Here is a 23,720-nt window from a genome sequence, read left to right on the forward strand (position 1 = left end):
CGGTTACGAGGTATAACGCCGCCGACGAAGCGCACCGACGCTCAACGCATAAGAGCTGCGCTCTAAAGCACTCTACATGCAAATCACCGATGTGTCTGCAGAACTTTATTTAATCAAAATAAAACGGATGGTACAAGCTGCTTTTCCTATATGTGTTTAAAGCTCGACTGTATAGAGTTTATTGATGCGAAATCTTCATATGGCTCATTGAGCGAAGAAGCCGGCGTCCGGCGTCTGTAGCAGCGAAACGGAACCTAAATTCCCATTGGCTGCGACACCACGTCACGAGCGCGCGTCGACGGAGCAGAGTGGCCGAAAAGGAACACCTATTGCCGTAGTATCGCGCCAAGTTTTGCATGAGGGGAGAGGGCATCGCCTCGGCGTCAAATCACCTTCGCTGTCGGAAGCTTGTGTTATTAGCGCGGTACTCGTCAGCGCAAGCTCTCGCCGGCGCTCTAACTGCGCCTCGGTAAGGCCAAATGAAAACGCACCAAGCGTCTCAACGCGCTCGCTTCCCGCAAGGAGTTCATAACTCGCAGGACCGCTCAGCGGCGTTCAAGTGGACAATAATGCCTTCGCATTAACAACTCATAAGGAGTGCTTATGTGTCCTCGCAGTTTTTTATATCACTCTGTTGCGACACCTGCAACGTGGGGACATCCGTGAGAAAGCAAAAAAAAAAAAAAAATCCGCCTCTATTCTACCTTGTGAAAGTGGATATACAGCGAAGCTGATGTGGATGTTGGACAACTACCACCGACTGACATTAGACAGCGTTACACAATCACAGCCACCACAAGCGACGTACGTCACACGCGCACGCACGTGTGCGGAAGTGCAACATACATTCTCATTCTTCTAGGCCTTCCGCCAAGTGCTTTATTGAACTAAAGTATTGTTTAAAAGTAAATTGCGTCAGGAAATGCGTAGAGTGCGACTTACACACAAGCTTCAGACATAATAGCTTCGGATTGTTATTCGAATATACGAGAAAACGTAGTTATGTTACGCGAAACTCAAACACAAACCCCTTTTGCAGCTGTCTTTATTTTTTTTTTTTGGGGGGGGGGGGGTGAGCACGCCACGAAAAATCCCGACCAACTAAAGGCTAACAGCTGCGCTGTAAAAAGAAAAAGAAAGAAAAAGAAATTCAACAGCACGAGGACAAAAGAACTGTTCATCACGATATACAGTGCTCACAAGCAATCCTCCGAACGTACGGTTTTGTTCAAAGGCCGAAAACAGGAATGTCCAAGTGCATGATGCAATGCGCGCGTACCAGGTCATATTCCTTTGGCAGTCTGAGCATGAAGAAGTGGCGGCGCTTGGATGACGCTACTTGGATGACGACCGACTGGACCTTGCTGAAGTCGATGCTGCGCAAGGGTGCCCCACTGGTCGCGTTGGTAATCACTAGGCTTCGTTTGTCAGCCATCAGGCGCGCCACCACGCTCCGGTAGCCCTGGCGGGGACCCTGCCACTCTCGCACTGCGCGCATTGGCAGTGAGTGAGTGAGTGAGTGAGTGAGTGAGTGAGTGAGTGAGTGAGTGAGTGAGTGAGTGAGTGAGTGAGTGAGTGAGTGAGTGAGTGAGTGAGTGAGTGAGTGAGTGAGTGAGCGAGCGAGTGAGTGAGCGCGAGCTGAGAGAAAATGAGGTTATTGAACGTTCCAGTACGACAAACAAAACAAAAACGTGTGAAATGTCACCGATACGGGATCGCAAGTAGTGCAGGGATGTTATTCCCTGCGTTATGTTACTATGAACCGGAATCATAGATTTAAATGTGGCACAGTTCCACTCCTCTAAGAGCAAACCTACATCACGCCGTTGTAAAGTATGCGTTGGTCAAAACGGAAATGCAGGAGCGTGTTCCTGTCCATTCTGAATTATTTTACCTTTCATTTTATGCCTTACATTATTCTAGCAAAGGCGAAGAAAGCGAAAACTACGGCGTGCAAGAGGCGCGCAGCCTGAAAGTGGCATGCAGTACCTGAATTAACAAACACGCACAGCCTGGCATCCTGCATATCGAAATCCGATATCTGGGGCCACGCTGATAGTTTCACACTGCTGGTTAACACTCACAGATGGCGGTGTCCTTGGCTCCAGAACGCGAGCGGCGCTTGTTGAGCTTCTTACGCTCCTCGGCCACCAAGCGCCTCCTCCTGTCGGCCAGGAAAAGCAGGAGCAGCACGCAGCCTGGAATCGCAAGAACGCATGCCAGTTGCGCAGTAAAGCATACAATTGACCAAGTACTGAACACAAATGAAGTTAATTTGGGTTAGACTTGGTTAGCTTTCGCTCTTAGAGCTTGGAATGGTATAAGTATCGACATTAATTACGGAAGAGCTGGACGTAAATTCTGCTCATGTATTGCACTGAAAGATAACACAATTCTGCGTTTATCTTACATTTGAAGGAAATAACGTTAAAACATGACGGCGACGAGAGGAACCAAGCACGGCCTGTCTTTAGCTCTGTTTCCTTCAAGTTCAGTAATGTACCAACTAACCCAATCCAACACGCTACTGTTCTCGTATTTAAACCAGGAATACCCGAGACAACGTTTTCTCTTAATGCGGCGTTCGCTCTATGGTGATAAGTGGCGTATTCTCTCTTGCAAATGACGTCAGCACGCACGTTGGCAAATGGCTGGGCGTTCGCTTCGACACGTCCATAATCGCAGCTGTTATGAGCTCTTGACTAGGTAGTTTGAATATATCTTGATTGCTCAACTTGAAAACGTCAAAATTAAAACTGCAAGAGTACCACAAGGAACTCACACCGCGACCCCTATAGGTTCTCATACCGGCAGCCGGTTCCCATACCGGTTCTTCATACTGGAGAACGGAAAATACAGTTAGTAAACCGTGTATCTTTAAATACGCACTACCGCCTTTTCACTTCTATTCGCTTTAATGGGATTAATTTGTGCACGGGATGGTTTTGTGCTAGAAGCACCCCTTATTCAACAGGCATGGTTTTTAGCGCGTTTACTGAATGACCAGTAAGTTTTCATACAGACAGGATGGTTTCGCACGTGAACTGTCATTCTGTGTCGGACAAGCTGTCTTAACGGTCTCCTCTACCTGGAGAGCGGTGTTCACGAACACACTACGCCTGATGCGTTCAGTGTAAGTGTATGCGGGGCCCGGCTATCACTGTCCATTTCCTGCTAGACGCATACAAGGCTGAGGGGTCATTTTCCTGCCTTTTTCTTTTAACATTACGAATTTGCCGAAAGAATAATTGACATCAAAAGACGAAAGAGAACACGCAGCTTTGCATACTGTATATTGTGACCATGTTCCTTCCTAAATATTTGAAATTTCCTGGTACAATAAGGTCCATTCCCAAAGGAGACACTTGACCGGTAATACAGCAACATAATTGACAAACTTCTTTCACATCGTCCGAAAAGGGCGATTGGCATGACGCGTTAGGCCGATACATATACAGAAAAACGTCGGCACGTCCTCGTGTCGTATCTAATCTGTAATGCACGATGGAAAACTGAGTGGTATGTAAAAGTGGGCGGTTGTTCAGCGGACCACAGATCGGTCTTACATGTCTGCCGTGTATATATAGGCAGGACAAACACGTACCGGCGTTGCGCTTTGTGAGTATATCGGAAACCTCGTCGGGTTTCTGGGTGTTAGCTCACCGACCACGAAGAGCGCGAGTCCGAGGAAGGTGAGCGCGTAGGAGATCTCGCTCTCGCTGAAGTAGTCGAACGTCTTCAGCTGCGTGCAGCTCTCGACCCGAGCGCTGTTGAGCGGCGGCAGCGCGTGGCACGTGGTCGTGACGTTGTTTATCGTGGTGCAGTTGTACTTCACCGTCAGCTGGTCCATGCACTGCGACGCCAATCCTCTGTTGACTGCGCGTGTGGAAAAGCACGGAGTTAGTCTTATAACGCACTTGAGCAGCAATATGTGCCGTAGACGAGTTGAAGTCTCGCTTGGCGCAAGTGGACTAGCGGTATCGCTAGTCCACTTTCGACGGCGTATAAAAATAAGCTACTAAAGTTGTAATTTACGCTGTAATGCTTATTGCACTATATATAGCGTGCCAGTGGTAATGTTGCGAACGGTGCGGACAGTTGGGCAAAAGTGTGCCCGTTCTAAGGCGTCATCGGCAATACGGGACAGGAGTGTAGCGAAGCTGCACCTAATGCCCCCTCATTTCTATCAGTTGCCGTATTTGACACGAAACAAAAATGTTGGTTCTAAACAAACGTGTGGTATCCAGCTATACGAACCGACTTTTTCGACACGCCAGCACACCGTGGCGGCTGCCACGCAAACCGCGACAGTGGCCTTCACAGTTCGCGATGCGTGACTTGATTGGAATACATACCCAAGTTACGTTTGCTAAGGAAAATTACAACTGGTGCAGTTTCGCGATACTTCTGTCCGATGGTGGTCCTACATCTATGCAGCATTTATGGTCACAGCACAGACTGCATATCCCAACAAGTGGTTGTACTTGTGTGCACGTTGTGATGGACTCGATCATATTTGTAATGACGTAAGGGTGCGTACGCAACGCAGCTCTTCATGTTTATGCCCTTCACCGCCACTTATAGCAACAGGAACAACAAAACAAAATCACCATTTCGTCATCGATATTCATCTTTTCATGCCACAGACGAGGCGTACCCTCTTTCCAGAATGTTCACTTCTGCATGAATATTTTAAATCACATAAATATTTTCATAATCATTGGGGATACACCATACCAAATCGAAATTATCAAGGGTGGTATATAGTATCTTAGTGCTTGCAACCTTCGTGCTTTTTTTTCTACGTTTAAATACATCCTAGCACGCTATTTCGCTGTAGTTCTTGGAATGTACGCATACACTTCGCAGAATGAAGTGTTTATATACATTCGTTTTAAAAAAGATTTGTACATTAAAGACAGATGCCAATTACCATCAGAAGGCAGGCGGAACGGGTTGAGCTGAATGTCTCCAGCAGATATGTTTGTGGCCGTCAGGATTACGTCGTATATTCTCAGCTGCTTGATCTTGTTGATCATCTCCTCTGAAAAGAAACTGAAAAAGAAACAAGCGGGAAAAATTAATATAAAAGAAGGAGCGAGGAAAAGCGAGGAGAACACACGCGACCGCGGTGATTGGATGCTGTTAAGAACGGCCCGCTGAGGTGCAAGTTTTGCCAGCCAGTTGCCACAGTGGCGTCAGCTTTTCCTGGAACGCCACCGCAAACCTCTAGCCACGGCGTCACTAAGTCAACTGTGTGGGGAGAACAATACGCGTGCCCTCGACTCTCCGTCGCTGGAGCCAAGATGAGTTCGACGAAGCAGGCTTTGAGCCTGAACACCGCCGATCTGGTCTGCTGTGAACAAGGGAGTCCCCGAGGGAACGTAGTTCGAGGCCCCTTCCCACGCGCCGTTCAAGACGCAAGACAATGAGCAACAGGCGGCCGCGCTGCGGGGGTCAGCTCGGGGAATAAAAGGCGCCTTTCCTGACGTAAGCCCCGAGTTCTACGAAGTCCGTCTGATGTCGGTTGAGGACCGTGAACCTGTGCGGAAGTCTGTATGTGTGTCTGTAATCCCTCGCGCAGAGAGGCGACTTGTTTACGATGACTGGTCGAACGTTTCCCTCACTTTGGGATCGAGGAAGGACCGAGTGTTTATAAACCGCTGTTGTGCGGCCGCTCAGTGCACTTTCTCTCGCAGTCATGCTAGACTGATGGACTGCAACGTCCTTATGTGGGGTGCGCCTTGGCCTGTCGTCTTTCTTGTGTCTGTTGTTTTGCGCTAAACAAAGTATTCATGGATTCGCACCAACTAGCCCGCGAACGCATTGTCCTTATGTAGATACTGTAAATAAACCGATATTCCTGGTTCTCGATGAGAAGCAGTCCTTCCTTTCAACAACGTCCTCAGCGTGGATAAATTGGACGACGGCATGGACCAGCTACCTTCTAATTTATGCCCGACTCCAATCTTGACAACTGGTTACGAGCGATGGGATTGAGCCCCCAATCCTTTCAACACATAATGTCATCGCAGTCATTTTGACGATTCTCTTCAACCATCGTGGCGTAGCAAACACGGACGAAGAATAAGTAGACAACACGACTGCTTTCTTTCTTATCATTGAGTTAAGGAGTCTAACTTCCTTCATTACTAACCCCTCTTTCAACTGCAGTAATATTAAAGCAACCTTAAAAGTCAATAAAATTATAAGTGTCGGAGTTCCTTCCATAATTTTGTAAAGCTAGTCTTAAAACGAGAGGCTGACTGCTTATTAAGAGCGCGCATCTCTTTTTTCCGCTATTTCTAGCTTTACTATAACTGTTCAGTTCTTTACCCGACACCTGCCCCCCGCTTATTGGCCGATTCCCCATAAATGGCGTGTGCAATTAATGCGAACAGCAACGACAACTTCATTAGAAAGACACTCTGCCTTCCGGACAAATTCCAAACGACTATAATGCCATCCGTAAATATTCACTGCGCCTACAGGTTTCTTGCATGCTCTGTATGAAAGCGCCACGTAAAATATTAACAAAGCCCGTCTGGATGCACACGTTACTCCGTCTACAATAACGCGGGTGTGCACAGGACGCGTGAAAGGCGTGCGAACGTGGTCGCTACCCGAGCGGCAGGAGAAAAATGGCGCGCGCTCCTACCCTGTGCTGTTGTTCTCGAACCAGAAGCGGTCCCCGTCTCGGATCCTGCGGAACTGGTCGCGGATGATCGTCTGGAAGAGCGGGCCCGGCCGGTCGCTCGTCTCCAGCAGGCCTCCTACCCACATGTCCACGTTGTCCGTGGAGTTGCCGTATAGGTCAGGTAGTACCTCGTCGAACAGCTGCGTCGATACGGTTTGTGAGTGGATATATTCCCGCGAAAGGGGGAATATATCGGCTGAATCCGAGTAACGGTGTAGAAAAACGCGATAAATTGCAGCGGAGGCTCAAGAAGAAATACTGTCATGGTTTCCCCATGTAAATAGAAGATATCTATTTAAGGAAACAACGCAATGACCATTAACTCTGGTGACAAGGGAGAACACATGGACAGTCTAGAAGAGGGCACCACGTGGGGAGATGAAAGCCACGAATAAAGATCCGCAGGTGGTCAGAATTTATTTGCAGTCCCCCCACTACAGCGTGCCTCATAATCAGATCGTTGTTTTTGCATGTAAAACCCCAGAATTCAATTCTCTTTACGAACTCGAGCTAACGAGCAGAGCGAAGGATGAAAGAGCGAATGCGGAGCGCAGCGAGGGATGAAAAGCGAAGCGAGCGTGAGGAGGAAAAACGGAGGAGTAGACTACAGTGAAAGCATGAGATGGAAAGTGGGGGAAGAGGGTGTGGCGAAAGCGTGAGAAGAAACGCGTAGTACCGCTCTGCAGCTGCTATGGCTACGAGATGGCGCCGGAGTAGTGCGCGTCGTCTGTTCACCGAGGGCACGCGGCGAGCGGGTCCAACGATACGTTGCCTGTCTGCGGCGGCTGCTGTGAATCGCGGCCACGCGTCACCCACGCGCTGTCTCTCGCGATCTCCTGATTATCGAGGCAGTCGCGCCGCACTTCGCTGCATTTGCAACGTGCCGCACGAAGTAGATTGACCGCACCAGCCAATGTACCGCGAAAGAAAAACACGTATACAGCTGCGCTCTCATTTCGCATTCGGGAGTATCGTAATCGTCGGTGATGTCTTTTCGCTGCATCGTCCGGTGATTTCAAGCGTAAGAGCTTTGCGGAACAGTCTATTGAACGGAAGAACTAGCCATTGATTACGGTTTAACTTGGAATAAATTTTGTATTTGTAATAAAGGAAAAAGAAAGTGGAAGAAAAGTAAACTTGTCATCGACGGTGACCGAACAAATAACCTCCGCATGACACGCCTGGTGTTTGCTCCACCGACTGAGTTAACGGGGCGGCTGTCCCTCCGTGGCACACTCTTGTGCAATTATGCAATTATAGGCATGTATTCATAACCTAGCCACTGACTCGCGAAACTTAATCGAAAAACTTAACTCTTATTTATGTTGTGACGTGATAACAAGTAACAGACCGTAACAATGTTTCATTCTCCAAGCTCAATAATTACAATTAATTTTGCCCATGCCTTGGCTTCATCGGCTGCTGGAATTACATATTGTATAGTTGCAGAAGAACTTGTGTCGACTCGCTGCTATTCAATATAATGAAGTCGGGCTTAGACACTGTGTTCTTGCACTCGAAGCCAAAAGCAGGCCCTGAGGACTCTTGAATAAAGGCGTTTAGAACACCAACAACAACCTGCTTGTACCAAAACAGGAAAGATAGCGTGTCGCTAAATGACCACTTGATGGCTGTTCGGAAGCGAACGGCATTGTAGTGAGCCTAACGAAACGACGCCTGTAGATGCTGGAGAAGCAGGCACACTTCTTTTGGACAGTGCACAGAGTCCACATGTGCTGGACCCCAGGTGACAGAAGGGCCGCCCTTCGGCCTGTATTCTCGAAGAACAGACTTCCTCCACCCGATAAATGTGGCAGGGAAGGGAAGAGATACACGCAGGGATTGAGGCGGACTTGTCTTGCCGGAAAAGTAATTTTTGGGCTGAATGGTTTTACAATTTACGATGAGTGATTTCACACTTACGAGCTCAGAAATTGGCCACGGCAGAGCGTGCATACGTACCTTTGGGTTCTCCCCGTACAGCAGAGGCGATATCAACCGGCCCATCTCGCTGAATGTGCCGAAGTCGGGCTTCAGGCCCAGCAGGCGGCGCGCTGTCTTGTAGTCCGGAATGGCGTGGTCCCTCCCTCGTTGGATGTTCACCGCCATCAGGTCGCGCCGCGAGAACTCCAGCGGACCGAACACTCTCCCTGCGGTCAATGTCCAAAAGTTGGACTGCGGCAGCTTTGACGAAAGAAGGCGGCAGACTGAAAACTCTCCAAAGCGTCATGTTTCTGCCAAATTTTCGAGACCGTTGATAACTTAATACGAAGCTGTAGTTGGTTGACGTTCTTTGCATTTGTTAGGCAGCATTTAGGGTTAAGCGTGTTGGGTGTTCATTGTTACAGTGTAACAGCGAAGGAATCTGACGGAGATGAAGTGAGGCACAAAGATACTTCGCTGTGTGTGTGTCTTCCCTTTGTCGAACTTTGTCTTCGTCAGATTCCTGCACATTTCGCTTGTTAAGTGTGAAAGGACACTAGTGTTTGTACCATCCACCACTCGTTTCATGGTCTTCCCAGCTTGTTTTTAGTGGCAACATGGTGCATGCCCTAGTGTTAGGTTCGGTACTCAGAGTAATCCGGTGATCTCCATTACGGCGTCCCTTATTATCGCCAAACTGCAGAATTTTGACCTAAAGCACCAAAGTTATTGTAATTACGCCCACAAGTTTGTTATCAAGAATTCGCTTACACTTGTCACTGCTGTGACTGGCCTGGTTATGACCAGTACTGTCTCACGCATCATTATCAATGAGTGCGTTTGGAACTCAGGAGAGAGTACGATACAGCAGATTTTGAGTGCTCATGAATAGCCTGCTTAACAAAACGGATCTCGTACGTTTGGCGAGGCAGTCAACTCACCCCGCAAGTCCTCGACGATGACGTTGTCTTCCCGTTCTGCGGCCTGAGAGCTCAGGCCCATGATCATCGGCTCAATACCGCCGTCCAGCAGAGCTTCCTGGGATGAGAACCTCATGTAGTGAAGCGTATGCTAACAAACGAAGACTACCTGTCCCAAGACTGATACTCGGTGACTCTGTATAGCCTTCTCGCAAGTAGAAAAAAACGCGGCAGCAACAGGTTTCCTTAAATGTTTGGGTTCTTTCAAATTGCCTGACGCAAGTAATTTGCGTCAGCTCGCGAAGATGACACCGTCCTCGGGTGCACATAAGAATCATTGTTTCTATCCAAGATTGGTTGTTCCTTTCTGAAAACCAGGACCGTATTCTCAGACGATCACTTTCGGGAATAGTTTTACTTTCGCGACATTTCGCGTGACTAACGCCAGTTCGCATTGGTGCCTGCGAGCAGGAATGTTATTGGCACTGAGAAATTATGTAAACCTGTTTTAATCGCTATTTGTAAGATTATAATACATGCCCAACCTGTAAAAATCCCACTGGGATTAACAGTATCTTAAAATAGATAAATAAATAAGGTTGGCTCAGCGCCAACCGCTTGCGTAGGACGTTCAAGAGCGTCTCGCGCCTTATATACCGCATTGCACGTAGCAGAGACAGGATACGGGCACGTTTCGGATGGTACAAGACTTTGTGGTCAGTCGCTTAAAGTACGCTCTCCCATACCTACTTACGTGGAAGTGCGAGACAGACCAAGCAAACCTTCTCTTGCAAGGAGCGTAGAAAACTGTGCTCGGCCTCCCAGTTCAAGATAGCACCGACCGTCTCACTAACGTCTCCCTAACGAGGAACACTTAGCAGGTGTACGAATTGCGCAGCGGGAGTGACTCACCGCCAGGGCACAAGGCAGGTTCCTCCTGGAGCGATTAGGCTATTCACTGAGCCCCAAGTACCCCGGCGGTCCAACAGAGACAAGATTCCCGTCACGCCCATCCCTGAGAACATGCAGCGGGAGACTGATCACACGCGGGGAGAAGGCGAGCACGCGTCCGAGCATTACGGCGACAATACCAGCATGATCCCAACACCTACTGCACGGACGCGAGCCGCATCCCGGGAAGAAATTACTGCACGATTGCAGTGTCGGGACATGACCGGCAGATCCTAGCGGCTACAGTCGAGACGCGATCGGTAACCACCGCACAAACGGTGGACATTGCAACGGCCGTCAACGATGCAGACCGAAAAGAAATACCCGCCCACGTGTTCACCTACTCCAAAGCGGCTTGCAGGGCCTACTTCAAGGAGGTTCCGCCCGCTGCGGCAGCAACACTGCTAAGGAAACGCCTCCAACTGCGCCACGGAATCGCCTGCTGTCCAGCGCGCGAGGGTCTGAAGGGAAGCGAGGCGACTGACTCCGCCGCTCGAGAAGCAAACAACCGAGCAGCCCCAGACTCGACCCTCGGGTCCCCTCCGACCAAACCATCACCGGGGTCACCACGTGGGAGATCCTTTGCTTCCAGAGGACCGAGCAGCGACCTTGTCTATGGCGGCGCCTATGAAGAATTCACGGGTCACCATGACGTACATCAATGCTATAGCCACGGTAGTAGCCCACAAACCATTGCTGGTCAGCATCGACACATATATCCTCATCGACCACGACGATGCCGTGGGGATGATGCCGCTTGTCGTCGACAGTGACGTGGCTCCAACCCATGACACCGCGACGCCATCGCGCATGATCAGGCCGAGTGATAAGTCGGAACACGGAACGTCCGTGGCACCCCTGGAAACGCGTTCAGCTCCATCCGACGCGGAGACCTCGCAACCAGTGACAGAAACGGACAAGGCGAAGACCGCCGACGTGTTCTTTGGGACGACGTCGCCGGTAACGGCGCACGGGAGCGAAGACCCGACAAGTGAAGCGTCGAAGGAGGCTCCCGAGAAAGAGAGGACGAGGAAGCTTAAGGACAGCCCCGCTGTCGAACAGGCAGATGATAAAGATCGAGAGCATCCAACGAGAGAATCTGAGAAATAGGCAAGCGCTTCTTACCTGAGGGTTCCAGAAGGAGTTGCACGTGCGCACACCGCTTACGCTGTGCCTTTGTCCGTCCATATCGAAGGTGACGTTGCGCACCGTACAGTCCGAAGCAGGGCCCCTGGAAGAATCAATGGAAACGTACCGGTATAAGTGACGTCATCGAACCTTTGTGTGGCAGGAAGGTGAGGCGTTCAAGCATCTGACCTCCTGTAGCCGCCTGACGTCACCAACGTATGCCCAAATCTCATAGCAGCAGACTGGAATTCCGTAGCAATCCCTGGATCGATGCTGGAGTCCCACCCTGAATAGAACGGTGGCAAACATGAGGCATCCGCGGCAACGCAATTGGGGCTCCCTCGACTTACCTTTGTATTCAGGCAATCCTGACCCGAGCCATTCAGGAAGCCAGTCATTCATAATTATTTGCTGCACACACAATAAAAAGTATGTTTAATTAGCTTTATTCTTAGGTATTTTATACGTGCCATAATTGTTCAGTTTTCACTCAACACTGCGAGTACAATACAAACGCAACACATAAAATAGCTACTTTCGATGTGTAGTCAGGTGCAAGGCGGTGCTATTAGTGTCGTTGTACAGTACCTTTCCTTTATTTCGACTCACCCGCTGGTGACCAACCTTAACAAAATTCTTTCTTTTTCTAATTGCTGAGCTTAGTTGTTACAATTTTGTTCTGGTCATCTTGTCACAAAGAAAATTGGGCACCTAACCCTTAGGCACCTAACTTCTCTGAAACCGGCAAACACCCCCTAAACCACCCCACTTCCACTCTACCTTAGTAGAGTAAACCTTGTCCAGTACATCACCTGGTGTACGGCGATGACCAATTTTCTGGCTTCGTTGAAGATGCGCTCCTCGTTCCACAGCTTCAAAGACGAGGAGTTGTTCGACCCCGCGTTCGCTGTGCCGAACCTCTGGCACATCCTCTCGGCTACGGCGTTGTGGAATCGAAACCACAGTGTGCCCATGGTCAGCAGGAATGTGTTCTCATTACCTCTCGGATTGCCCAATCCTGCATGCACGTGAGGGGAGGCCGTTGGAAATATGTCTTGACTGTCTTGGGGTCTTTTTTTCTTTCTTGCTTTTTCTTGGCTACTCATTCATCAAACTCATGAAGCTCCCCCGCAAAGTAATTTTTGCAATATCTTTTTTTTACAGTGATAGCCGCTTTGGCTCACTCCTCGAAGTCGTGTTAATGTGCACCAGTGCCCGTCGCTGCATCCTAAAATTTCTTGACGAAAAATTACAACTAAAGGAAAAAAAATATTTTCCAGTCAGCATTCGAATTTCGGCCCATCAGAGGGTCAGTCGAACATTTTACCTTTCACTCTACCTTTCTTTTTTTTTTCGGTATCTATTATTGTGCACAAAAATAGTATATGTACATAAAGTGTATAACGTATTGCCAATACAAGAAGGTCTTATACAATGACTGGAAAACGAGCAGCACATACATAGAAAATTAACGTCATACAAAGCACTGAAGGCTTGAAAAAAAAAGATAAATCTAAACACCTCACCAAAAGTGGACATCATTTCACTCGACAATCATCTACATCGTGCACGCCCGCCCGTAACTTGTCATCTGACCAAAACGTATACTTTCGAAGTTTCAGAAAGAAAGCTCGTTCGATGAAAAAATTGCCATGGAGCTAGGATTGGACCATGCCCCTACCGTAAATTTTAATTTAGACAACGTTACTTTTAGTCCTGCAGGCATAACAGTCGAAATACCAAAGCCATCATGGGTATACGCTTTACCTTTATATGAAGTAACAGCAAAAGTACTGCGTTTAATTTACGTAAGGCTTACCGTGCTAAGAGTGATGAAACAGAGCGACGAGTTTCTCTTTTAATTGCTTTTCTTCAACTTGCTTTCTTGCTTCAATTTCTGCTTCAACTTTCTTGCTTTTCCTTCAACTGTTTATCATACACTCGTTTCGTCTTACTGATCCGATCGCTGGCCGACCACCGGAGTGGGCATGCGCATGACTTGTAGAGAATGTTACAACACAACATCACAAGAACGAAAGACCATAGCGTCTGTTTTGAGTCAGTGCTCTTTACATTCGTTACTCTGTTCAGTGTTACTGCTTTTTTTTTTTGTCTGCGAGAGGGATAAGCGGAAGCGAGCAGCGTGTGAGCGTCTTAAATAGCGTAGCATTCCGCAACGCTGGCATATCATTGGGCTTACGGAAGAAGCGGGAGACGGGCCGCAGCCGGTGGAACCGCGGGGGCGGCGGGTTGGCCATGGGCAGCCGGATGCTGTTCTCGACGGGGAACTGTCCGCTGTGCGATGAGGCCAGCTTTCCGCAGCGAAACAGTCGAAGCGTGTCGGCCCACGTCTTCGAGGTGCCGTACGTCAGGCCACCGTCGATCCACGGAGTGATCTCGTTGATCTGCGTCGCGACCATATCGGATGAAAAAGCAAATCGGTTCAGCAGTTCGCCCAAAAGATGCACGACCTGTGACGCAGCAATGCGGGCAGAGAACGCAGTGAGATGGCGGAACAGTGACGTAGCTTAATGCTTGTGGAGAACTTCAGTTACTCGGGCTTTGCGGTGCTGTCGAGAGCGTGGAAAAGCCTCCTGGTTTTCTGCACCTATTGTCACCCTCTTGGCAGAGTATGTTCTTCAAAGCAAGAAGTTATAAGCACATTGTGTGGCGTCACTATATGCAAACTTTTCTGTGAATGTCTCATGTCATGCGCATCTCAAATTTATTGCTAAACCTTCCCTCACTGAAAACCTCACGTCCATGTAAGCATCTAACTATAAGTTTACAGCGTATGGCAACAGTTCCGGTCAATACAATGGGGCCACACCTGTCGTCTCGGGTTGTTGGGCGAGTTTCCCGTTCGCACATCGTAGCGAGTTCTCAGGAAAGGCATCGCAGCAGCGCCGATGTTGCGGTACTCGTGATTCTCAGGTATGGGGATGTTGAAGTACTCCGGTGGGCAGCCGGACCTCTGCGCGTCCAGGATTTCCTCCACGACTTGCTGGCCTGCGTTACAAGGAGGGCGTCATACGCGCCGGCTCAGCGCTGCAAGTCTAACGGAAGGGTCAGGCTGTGCCTAGTATTAGGCTGTGTCTAGCCCCGCGTGTGCTAGCTCAGAAAAAAGAAATAAAGATCACTGACGATTACTATGCTTCCTAATGCGAATTTTGAGCGCAGCTGTTTAGGTGCTTTGAATTCGCGATACATTGTAGCAAAGAATTTTATTCTCGACGACAGGGTCCTCTCTGCGGTGGCGCTGAGTCTCTACTCGGGCAGCTCGTTTAGCAGCAGCGGCAAACGAAGCATTTCCACCGGTTGCGTCGCTCATTCTCCAAAAAGAAAGCGTGAACACATGAACGCGTACATCGCGCGGAGCGTGTTCTCGAGCGGTGGCGGCGCAGGCAAAGTAGCGCATGCGTTGTGAGTCTGAAGCCCACGCCAGCGCTTTGTTTCCATATATGGCGTCAGTGGACGCGTTCGCTGCATGCCTGGTTGTCGCCGAGGAGTCCGTCTCGTGCGGCACTCGCTTTCCTCCTCGGCCTTTTTCTATACTCTCCTCGTTCGCTTTCCTCCTCATGCTTCCTAAAGCCCCTTAAACTTCGTAAAGCAGCGACACTCTCCTTCTTCGCCTCCACTCATCCTCGTTTCTCCTCTCTTTCACGCTCCCTCCTCTACCGTGGTGCCGCCTACACTGCTCGAGCGTAGCAACAGCGGCAACATGCGCTCCTTGCCACTCCGTAGACGGTTCTCGAGCAAAAATGGCGCTGATGTATGGCGCGAGGGCCAACGTGATGCTATTAGGCTAATAGCGGCGCGGCGTCGGCCTAGGCCAGAGCGCGCGAGAAGGAGGCGGCATTCTTCAAAGCGTGGCAGTACTTTACGAAGTTTAAGGGGCTTTAATGCCTCCGCTGCACCAACACCACCTAGACAAGAGAAGGCCTGAGCGATCGGCGAGGGATGTCACGGAGAAGAGGCCGGCGGCGTGCTCGGGGATACGGGTTGAATGAAGGGATCGCACCCTTATGGCAACGTTAACCAGAGCGCAGTTATTGTTTTTTTAGGCATAGTTGGGCAGATGGCCCGCAGAGACCAGAGGGTGTTCCGAGATTATTTTATTTATGCAAAACTATTTACGCGCTGCATTATTAAAAATCCCGTCCATAAAAAATGAAATGGTTCAACCTTAGGATTGAGAACGAATTTCGGGTAAATGATGACAGGGAGCATGGCTTATATTGTAAAGTCACAGTGCTGCCCTCTTCTTCAAAGTAGCTTCTTTGCCTTGATTTATCGTCGGCGTCAAAGAGTTTGCTGTTCATACGACCACAAAAGTTCTTCAACATAATGTTAGCCCTGCACCATAATACGTATCTCATGACAACTTCACTGGTGTGCCCTTCTTCACATTCGGGACACATGTATTTATTCCAGTCTAGATTAGGCTTTAAACGAATAATTTCGCTTTCGAGGCATTATCGCATACAGTACTGCAGTCCACATATTTACAAAACCTCAAATGAGTTTAGCAATGGAGATACAAAACATTAGTGCAACTATCTACAAAGAAACAGCTGCCCTAATTATTCCGCAGAATTCCTGCTTTTCTCTTCTTTGCCTTAGCATTGGCACCCAATATTCTGTCATTGGTCTTGCGGAAACATGAACGCATGATTTTTCGGCCCCGATTTGTAATTGCTCCAGCAATCGGGCACGCAGCACTTATTAGGTATATCCTGGCACGAACGTAATCCACATTCCGCGGCAATGAAGGCTTGCCGGACACGCAACCGCAATCGCAGCACAAGCTCAGAGACTAGATGCACGGTTCACGTCCAGAAAATCATGTCGCAGCATGCCAGGACTTTTCTAACCCCGAAGCTATCCAAGGAGCGGCAGGGTTCCCGGAATTAATCGAATCGTTGTCGCCGTCGTCGCCCGCTCGGTCTTCCGCGTCTCATTTTCAACACAGGTGTGCCGCTCGTGGCTTCGTAGCACGCTGCACGCAACTTTTATGTGGGCCTCTTTTGCGTGACGTATCTCAGAGGGAGAGGGTACAGCCAGAACGCCTTAAATTCTCTAGAGGGCTGCACCCTCCTACTCCTTTTTCCTCTTCGCGCTCTCTTCTCTATCACCGTCTTTCATCCCTCGATTCGCTCCGCGTCCGCTCTTTCATCCTTCGCAGTGCTCGTTAGCTCGGCTACGCCGATGACGCCGACGACAGGGTGTCATTTCTAACGCTATAGACAAGCTGTTAAAAAGAGGCTGATGCAATACACTGTTGTGAGACCAACGATCTTCGGTCATCACTTCTCATACTCCACCAGGATAACTTTAGTGAACTAATGACCTGGCCAAGCAGAGAATATTAGTTAAACAACTTTATAATTTTAAAGTGTATGATGTGTCTTGAAACGGGGAAGTTGTCATTGAGCCCAAAGCATGTCATTCAGGAACTAACTCCACAAATCTGGCTGACTCGACAACCGCCTGATCATTGCGAAGTCTGCGATTGCGACGCGGAACATACAGCCCGCTATCAGCGGAAGTCAGCATTAACACCGGCAGCTTTCCATTTCCTGGCAGTTGCCGAGTCTGACAATGAGCGGAATTGGTTCCTTCACATCACCATTGGGGGCCACAGGAGTTGAGGTGGGCCGCCGCGTAATGACGCGTTACCTTTAGTATTTCTCGCGGTACGAATAAGGTGCGGATGAAAGTAATTACGCAGAAAATGGCGAGCCGAAAACGACTGCATGGGATATGCCATTGGACACAATAACGACTTTCCCAACGGAAGTAACACCCTTAATTTTTAAATTATAAGCTCGTTTAACTAATATTCGCCGAAGAGCCTGGTAATTAGTACGCAAAAATTATCCTCGTTGCCGAAGAGGATTGATGACCTAACAGGGTAGGTCTCATATTCCTATATTGTATCAGTATTTATTTTAATACTTTGGCTAGCGTTAGCTGGGACACACTGTCGAAACGAGGAGTTTTTACTTCATTTTTTTTCTTTTTGGCAGATATATTGTTGTAGTGCACTACTTTGTTTATTGAGCTAAAGGAAAGGGGTGGTAACTGGAAGGTGGCTTCACTGCAATGGTCATGCATGGTAATAAAATTTGCGACGAAGAAATAAACCATTTGACCTCTTGTATACAAGCAAAGAGCAATACAAGCTACAATTGTTTGTCTCATCTACCGTTCTAATTTAAATAAATATGAAGTACCGAGTTATCGAGAGCCATACGCAGCTTTACCAACGGGTATGTGACACGGATAGCAACAAAATTACTAGAGAAGGTCAACAGTGAGAGGATTGAAATCCGCTGGTTTCCTGCACATCTGGGGGTGGTGGACGGAGCTCGGAGAAACCTCAATGAGGTGGCAAATGAAGCAGCACGAGGACTTTCTAGCCGTGCTCTTCAAGACCGAGCAACTTACACTTCACCCGGGGAACACAGGGATCGATTATTAACATATAACGAAATCACGAAGCATTATTATTTAAGCAGAAGGGAATACCCATTACCACACGGTAAGCTTTGCAGAACCCAAGAGGTCACATTACGTTTGCTACAGGCAAGAACATACACAAGTCCAGATTTTATTAACAGGATCTATCCGGAGAGGGAAACAAACCAACTGTAGTAAGTGCAGTGGCATCATTACTCTTGACCACATGCTTTGGCAGTGCCCCGCGGTCTTCACAGACTGTGACAAGGAACAAGAATGGTGGCGGCAAATGCTACACAGTGAATCACTCTCTGACCAATTACGGGCAGTCCAGAAGGCCCGCGATGTGGCTGAAGGGCTCGGCCTGACAGTCCCAACGTGGGAGCGGCCCGCGTCAACGTAGGGTTGACCTTCAGGACCCAATAAAGCTATCCATACCATACCATACCGAGTTATCGAGAAGCTTATCGGCCGTTATAAATGCCGAAGTTGTCGGCCTTCTCAAGCACAAACATCGCCGTCAGATTTCTCATCCACATCGTGGCATATAAAAGGAAAACACGTCGACATTTATTTTCAAACGTCTCATGAAATCAACACACTGAAGTGATTACTAGCAGCACGTGTAAAATCCTTGGCTACATTATAGGCGTAACCTTTACTCGGCAAACAAGTCAACTAAATTATTAGCCTATACGGCACCGGTTCCTTCAAAAATGGAGCAAGCGTCTTTTATTTGGAACACGCATCAGTCGTAACTCATAAGCTCGAGTCAGTCCAAAACAATGCAGCCTGCTTCGTTACGAGAAATTACTCACCAAAGTCTACTATCACGAACTTTCAAATATATCTAAATCTCCCCTCGCTAGAAAATCGAAGACTGCCATGATAGGACTTCTTTCCCATTTTCACGAGTTTTATCACTGCAGCTCGTCATTCAGCGCATGCCACATCAGGCCCGCCCATGCGCCTTGATCATGACTGTATGAATGAGCAGCCCGTTCTTGCGCGCACTAACTTCTTGAGTCACTCACCACTCTTTCTCGCGATGTATCATTGGAATATGTTAACCAAATGAAATCGTATTCGCTCTAGCTCATGATGACTTCCTAGCAAAACTAAAGCGCTATTTTAACTCTGCACGTATCATTCGTTCTAGACGTTAGTTGTGTTCTTGTGCTCGTTTTCTTATTTTGTCTTTTTTCCCTCACGATATTTTAATGGTCCTTGTGCAAATGGCTTTGTTTTAGTTTATCACTGTGTTTCTTGTACTGTATAAAACATTTATGGTTGTGTTCTTCTTTCATCGTTACATGCACTATCTGCTGGTATGTGTACCTATTTTAACAAGCATTTTCCTTGTATCAAGTAACCAAGTAACCTTTATTTTGTGTAAAAGCCATTTTAATGGTTATAGGTGCCTTCAACGTTTAGGATGTGTCGTTGTAGTGCTTTTACGTTTTTTTTTATCCTGTTTCTCCGCTTGTGTTCTTGCTTTTATTTTAGCGTTCATTATCTGTTTGAATACATGTACTGTATCTATCACTGATTTATTGTAGCACCCCTATGTAATGCCCGTGTGAATCTTTAGGGTACTTGGATAAAAAGAAAGCATGCTTTGCCTCTCCAGATTTGCCTTGGGAGGATGATTTGCTCACCAATGGAATGCCGAACCGCAACATTGGAAAACTTTGGTTTCGTTGAGAGGATCCTCGCTGAGGAAAATTCGGATTGAAGGCACATATTTTGTGCCCAATAACAATCACTTTCTCTATGAGGCAGATAGTGGGAAAGCTACTCGTAACTTAATTATTGCATGCGATTCCGCAGACAGGTATGCAGAAATATATAGAGAAAAAAGAAATCGAGTCTATCAAAAACAATGAACAAATGATCAGTAATATTTTAAAAGAAAAACATTTGAGTAAATTTCGTTCAAAACGAGTAACATTGTCCTCCGGGCACTACTACCAAAAAAATACCTACGCAGACCAGAGGCCAGACTGTCTGCCATGGGCTTCCTTACCGAAGAAAACGAGGAATGCCGTCTTTCCCGTCCTCGAAAGGCCTTCTCCGAAGTTTCCCCGCATGGTCGCATTGCTGATGGTGAACGGGTTCGGTCGATTCTGGCCATTCGGCCTGTACGAGCCGTCCGAGTACTGCGCCGGGAACAGCCGGATGAGATGTCCGTCTGCCGGAGTAAACAATGGGGACGACGACAACAAAAAATAAAAATGCAAGAAAAATGTCATAGTCGCGAGTATATAGGTACAAACCTTACGATATGAGAGAGATAGCAAAGAGAGGAAACGCAGGGAGGTCAACCAGACGAGCGTCCGGTTTGCTACCCTACACTGCGGGAATGGAAAGGGGGAACAGAAAGAGGAAAGCGGGATAGAGGGCACACTGTCTATACACGCAGCAAATAAGTGCTTGGAAATCAGTCAAGTGAAAGCAAGTGATCCGTCGATACGTTAGGCTGCCGTCAATCTTGGTGGTTCATAGCTGGTGATGCACGTTGAAGTCACCAGTGAAGAACAAGGATCCGGTGGGCGTCAGCAGTACGTTGCAGCGCGTGGCAGTATATTTTTAAGCTAAACCCCGTCCGTTCTGACTTCAGTGCGAATATAATGATGCGGGTGAGCCATGATGCTTACTCAAGAGTTGCAAGTGCTGAATTGAGAGCATCCAGCACTTGCGCTGCCCTTCGCGCTGACGGAATGTGCAGGTTATTTAAGAGCATTCGAAGGGTATTCATCAGAGACCGGAGCGTCATAACGACTGGCCGGTCTTCTTCGGGCAATTTGTCAGGAATCCGCGCTGCTCGCTCTACGATATGATCATTATCATTAATTATGGCAATCAATTTGGATATAAGACACATGATAACTAAAGGTAAACATTCGACTGGGATTCGCCTGTTTGGATGCAACCAGGTGAATTAAAGCTGGGGACGCCCCGCCAAATTTTAATTAGAACCCAAAGTTTCGGAGCACCGCAGACTCCTTCCTCTACACGGGGGTGGGACAGCATGAGGCTCAGCACTGTTCGTAAGCATTTCGGTCGTAGTTGTTCGTGGCGGCTCGTAGGGCTTGCGGTGACTTTGAGCTGACCTTTCGTATAGTCGAGGCTCATCGTGAAAACGACCGCGCGGGGTGCCGCAATAATGCTCGCGTGCCGAGATGTTCTGCGCCCGCAACCAAAGAACTTCGGGAGGTCGAGATTAATTCGCAGCCCTCCGCCGATAGATGTGCTGCCTCACTTCGCAAACTTTGTATTCTTCGACATAAACTAAAACAAGCGCCACCCGAAACTGAACTTCACACACATACTCACCACTCATTAGACCTAAAATGGGATACGCCTGCACGGTCTGGGGTTATCACACTAAGCACAATGTTTACTCACTTATAGTCGTTCAGAGAAGCAGTTAGGTTGCTGTTGTTCTTGTTGTTGTTTTTTTCTAAGTGTCGTGGGACCGACTCATGTACGACTCTCATGCAGACCTGTGCCATCCAGAAATTGCAGCTTCGGCGGAAAGTTGTAAGGCTTAAATTAATATTTCTCCCCAAAAATAACAAATTCTCGTCGCGACCTGATCCATATGTCTGTCCATTAGCTATGCAAGGTTAAGCAAACATCATTGCCCTGAATCTTCTCCCTGTCAAGCAAGAACTAACTTTTTTCAAGTGTTTCTATTTCCTGCACCATTGGTTAGTGGCACACTAGCCATTGTCATTGCTAAGCGGTATTGATTCTTTAGAGCGGGTATAATTACTGATGGGATACTTTTAAAATTGGAATGGGATTTGTTTATTTTCTGAATGCTTGAATACTTACTGTTCGTGTTTTGTGTTTTTACTCTTCCTGTCTGGGCCCAAGCTGTGCCTGCAGTATCTTATAAATAAATAAATAAATAAATAAATAAATAAATAACCCCCTGTAAGACGTGAAATACAAAAAAAAATTGTTTGCGCCCCTAATTCCAAGGGTGCAGCATGCCACAAGTTAGCGTTGATTACATTTCTTTTCGTGAGGACGCACGTCAGGTCAGCAAAAGAGATAGAGATGCTGATATTAGCAAGAAGTTGAATATGTTAACCTGACTGGCGGCCTGGCAGGCTGATCCAGCTGTTGGGCGAGAGATGGTGTGATGCGAACCTTAACCGCACACACGCGTACAGCGGTACATACACCCACCGGTTGCGCTCGTACGCTCTCTCATTAGGACCACCTGCGCGATGTGCGCGCCGAATGCACGTCAAACTTCAACAAAGCAAAATGCCTGCTGTGGGAATTTCGGCCAGTCGCGACGTCGATCCAGCTGCCGTCGGGTCATGTAATATTACTTGAAGTGTTAACGACCCCCGCCATGACGTCCGTTCAAATAGTTCCTTTACCGGCTGTTCAATTCCACATTCGTCGAAGTGCAAGAAGGAGTAGCTCGGCAGAGTAATCTTCAAGCGGGCATTGCGTCACAGCAACCTATAATGTCGATGCGGATCCAAAAGTGACTGCATTTTAAGGTGTCGCACTTACAAGACACCGCTATTTCTTTTTTTCAAATTCGACAATCTCGTCAATTTTCATTTCATATATGGGCCCTTTGACGTCTTTCGTGAAATCTTCAGTTTGTGTACGAGACTTGTGCGTTCCTCTCGTGTCTGCAAGCGCACTTCACAATTTCTGCTGTAAGCCAGATATCTGGGCAAGTAGGTACGTTGAGAAGGTACACGAGAACGACCATGAATAGCGTGACAGACACAGACAGAAGAATGAAGAGAATGGCACTACCTGTGCTATCCTCCCTTTCGTCTGTGCCTGTCGCGCTGCTCTTCATGGAAGATGGCTGGATTCGGGGGAGCACTCTCCGCTCGCGTGTTGCGCGATGATCACCGTATTTTCTCGTCTGCAGTTCGCAGGGGCTAACTTCGGCTGAAGATAAGTTATCCTGTTGTCGATATCTTTCTTTATGTTCTACAGTTATTTTTTTTTTATTTCTCACGACACAGCATCATACTATTATTAGTGCGATGAAGTCGTAACATAGTATCACTGGTACCTCACTCCGTTTGAATAGCCGAGACGCATTTAAGAAAAAAATAATGACTGCACCCCTTCGCACAGTACATGACGTTAGTACTGTTAGACTTTTAAGAAACGATTTCTTAGAGCTAAGTCGTCTGCTGCCCACATTCGTAGATCGTCCGCACCGCGCGACATTTCGCCATTTAAAAAAGCGTAGTACGCAGAATATACCGGTAATAGACCTCTTCCATGGTACGTCACACAGCGTCGCTGACGTCACAGCTTGAAGTCATCAGCGCACGTGCAGTGGCTATGGATGGCAAAACGCGGCCTCCGCCAGCTCTCGGCGGAACGCAGTGCCGTAGTGTTAGATGCACTTGTGCACCACGGGGACGCGTTCTTTTTCTTTCTTTCTTTTTTTCGTGACCCTGCGCAATTATCTTGTCAGTCAGGCTAGCAGCATTGTGTGCCAGAGAACATCGGTGTGTGGTAAACTGCGTAATGAAAAACTGGCTACGGTGGCCCTTTCACTTGCGTAAGTGACACAACGTGGTGGTTTGTGGGGAACTGTGCGATGAGGGACAGCGACATCGGCGTTTCTTTCGCAAATG

General features: G+C 48.0%; 2 protein-coding genes across 2 annotated transcripts in view; one reads left to right on the top strand and one right to left on the bottom strand.

The window, feature by feature from the left end:
- LOC142571848 (dual oxidase 2-like) overlaps positions 1-23,720 on the bottom strand; it is a 48,162-nt gene that overhangs the window by 20,750 nt on the left and 3,692 nt on the right. Inside the window, exons 3-16 of the mRNA XM_075680504.1 lie at positions 20,108-20,272; positions 14,450-14,628; positions 13,820-14,024; positions 12,432-12,637; positions 11,970-12,030; positions 11,809-11,905; positions 11,617-11,722; positions 9,562-9,658; positions 8,660-8,847; positions 6,659-6,837; positions 4,934-5,055; positions 3,664-3,876; positions 2,085-2,198; positions 1,280-1,488 (exon numbers count right to left, since the gene is read on the bottom strand). Coding sequence (XP_075536619.1) covers positions 1,280-1,488; positions 2,085-2,198; positions 3,664-3,876; positions 4,934-5,055; positions 6,659-6,837; positions 8,660-8,847; positions 9,562-9,658; positions 11,617-11,722; positions 11,809-11,905; positions 11,970-12,030; positions 12,432-12,637; positions 13,820-14,024; positions 14,450-14,628; positions 20,108-20,272 — 2,141 coding nt within the window. The remainder of the gene's footprint in view (positions 1-1,279; positions 1,489-2,084; positions 2,199-3,663; positions 3,877-4,933; positions 5,056-6,658; positions 6,838-8,659; positions 8,848-9,561; positions 9,659-11,616; positions 11,723-11,808; positions 11,906-11,969; positions 12,031-12,431; positions 12,638-13,819; positions 14,025-14,449; positions 14,629-20,107; positions 20,273-23,720) is intronic.
- LOC142571849 (dual oxidase maturation factor 1-like) overlaps positions 1-23,720 on the top strand; it is a 61,964-nt gene that overhangs the window by 14,510 nt on the left and 23,734 nt on the right. The window lies entirely within an intron of this gene.

The sequence above is a fragment of the Dermacentor variabilis genome, chromosome 2 (assembly GCF_050947875.1).
Source record: "Dermacentor variabilis isolate Ectoservices chromosome 2, ASM5094787v1, whole genome shotgun sequence".
Lineage (NCBI taxonomy): Eukaryota > Metazoa > Arthropoda > Arachnida > Ixodida > Ixodidae > Dermacentor > Dermacentor variabilis.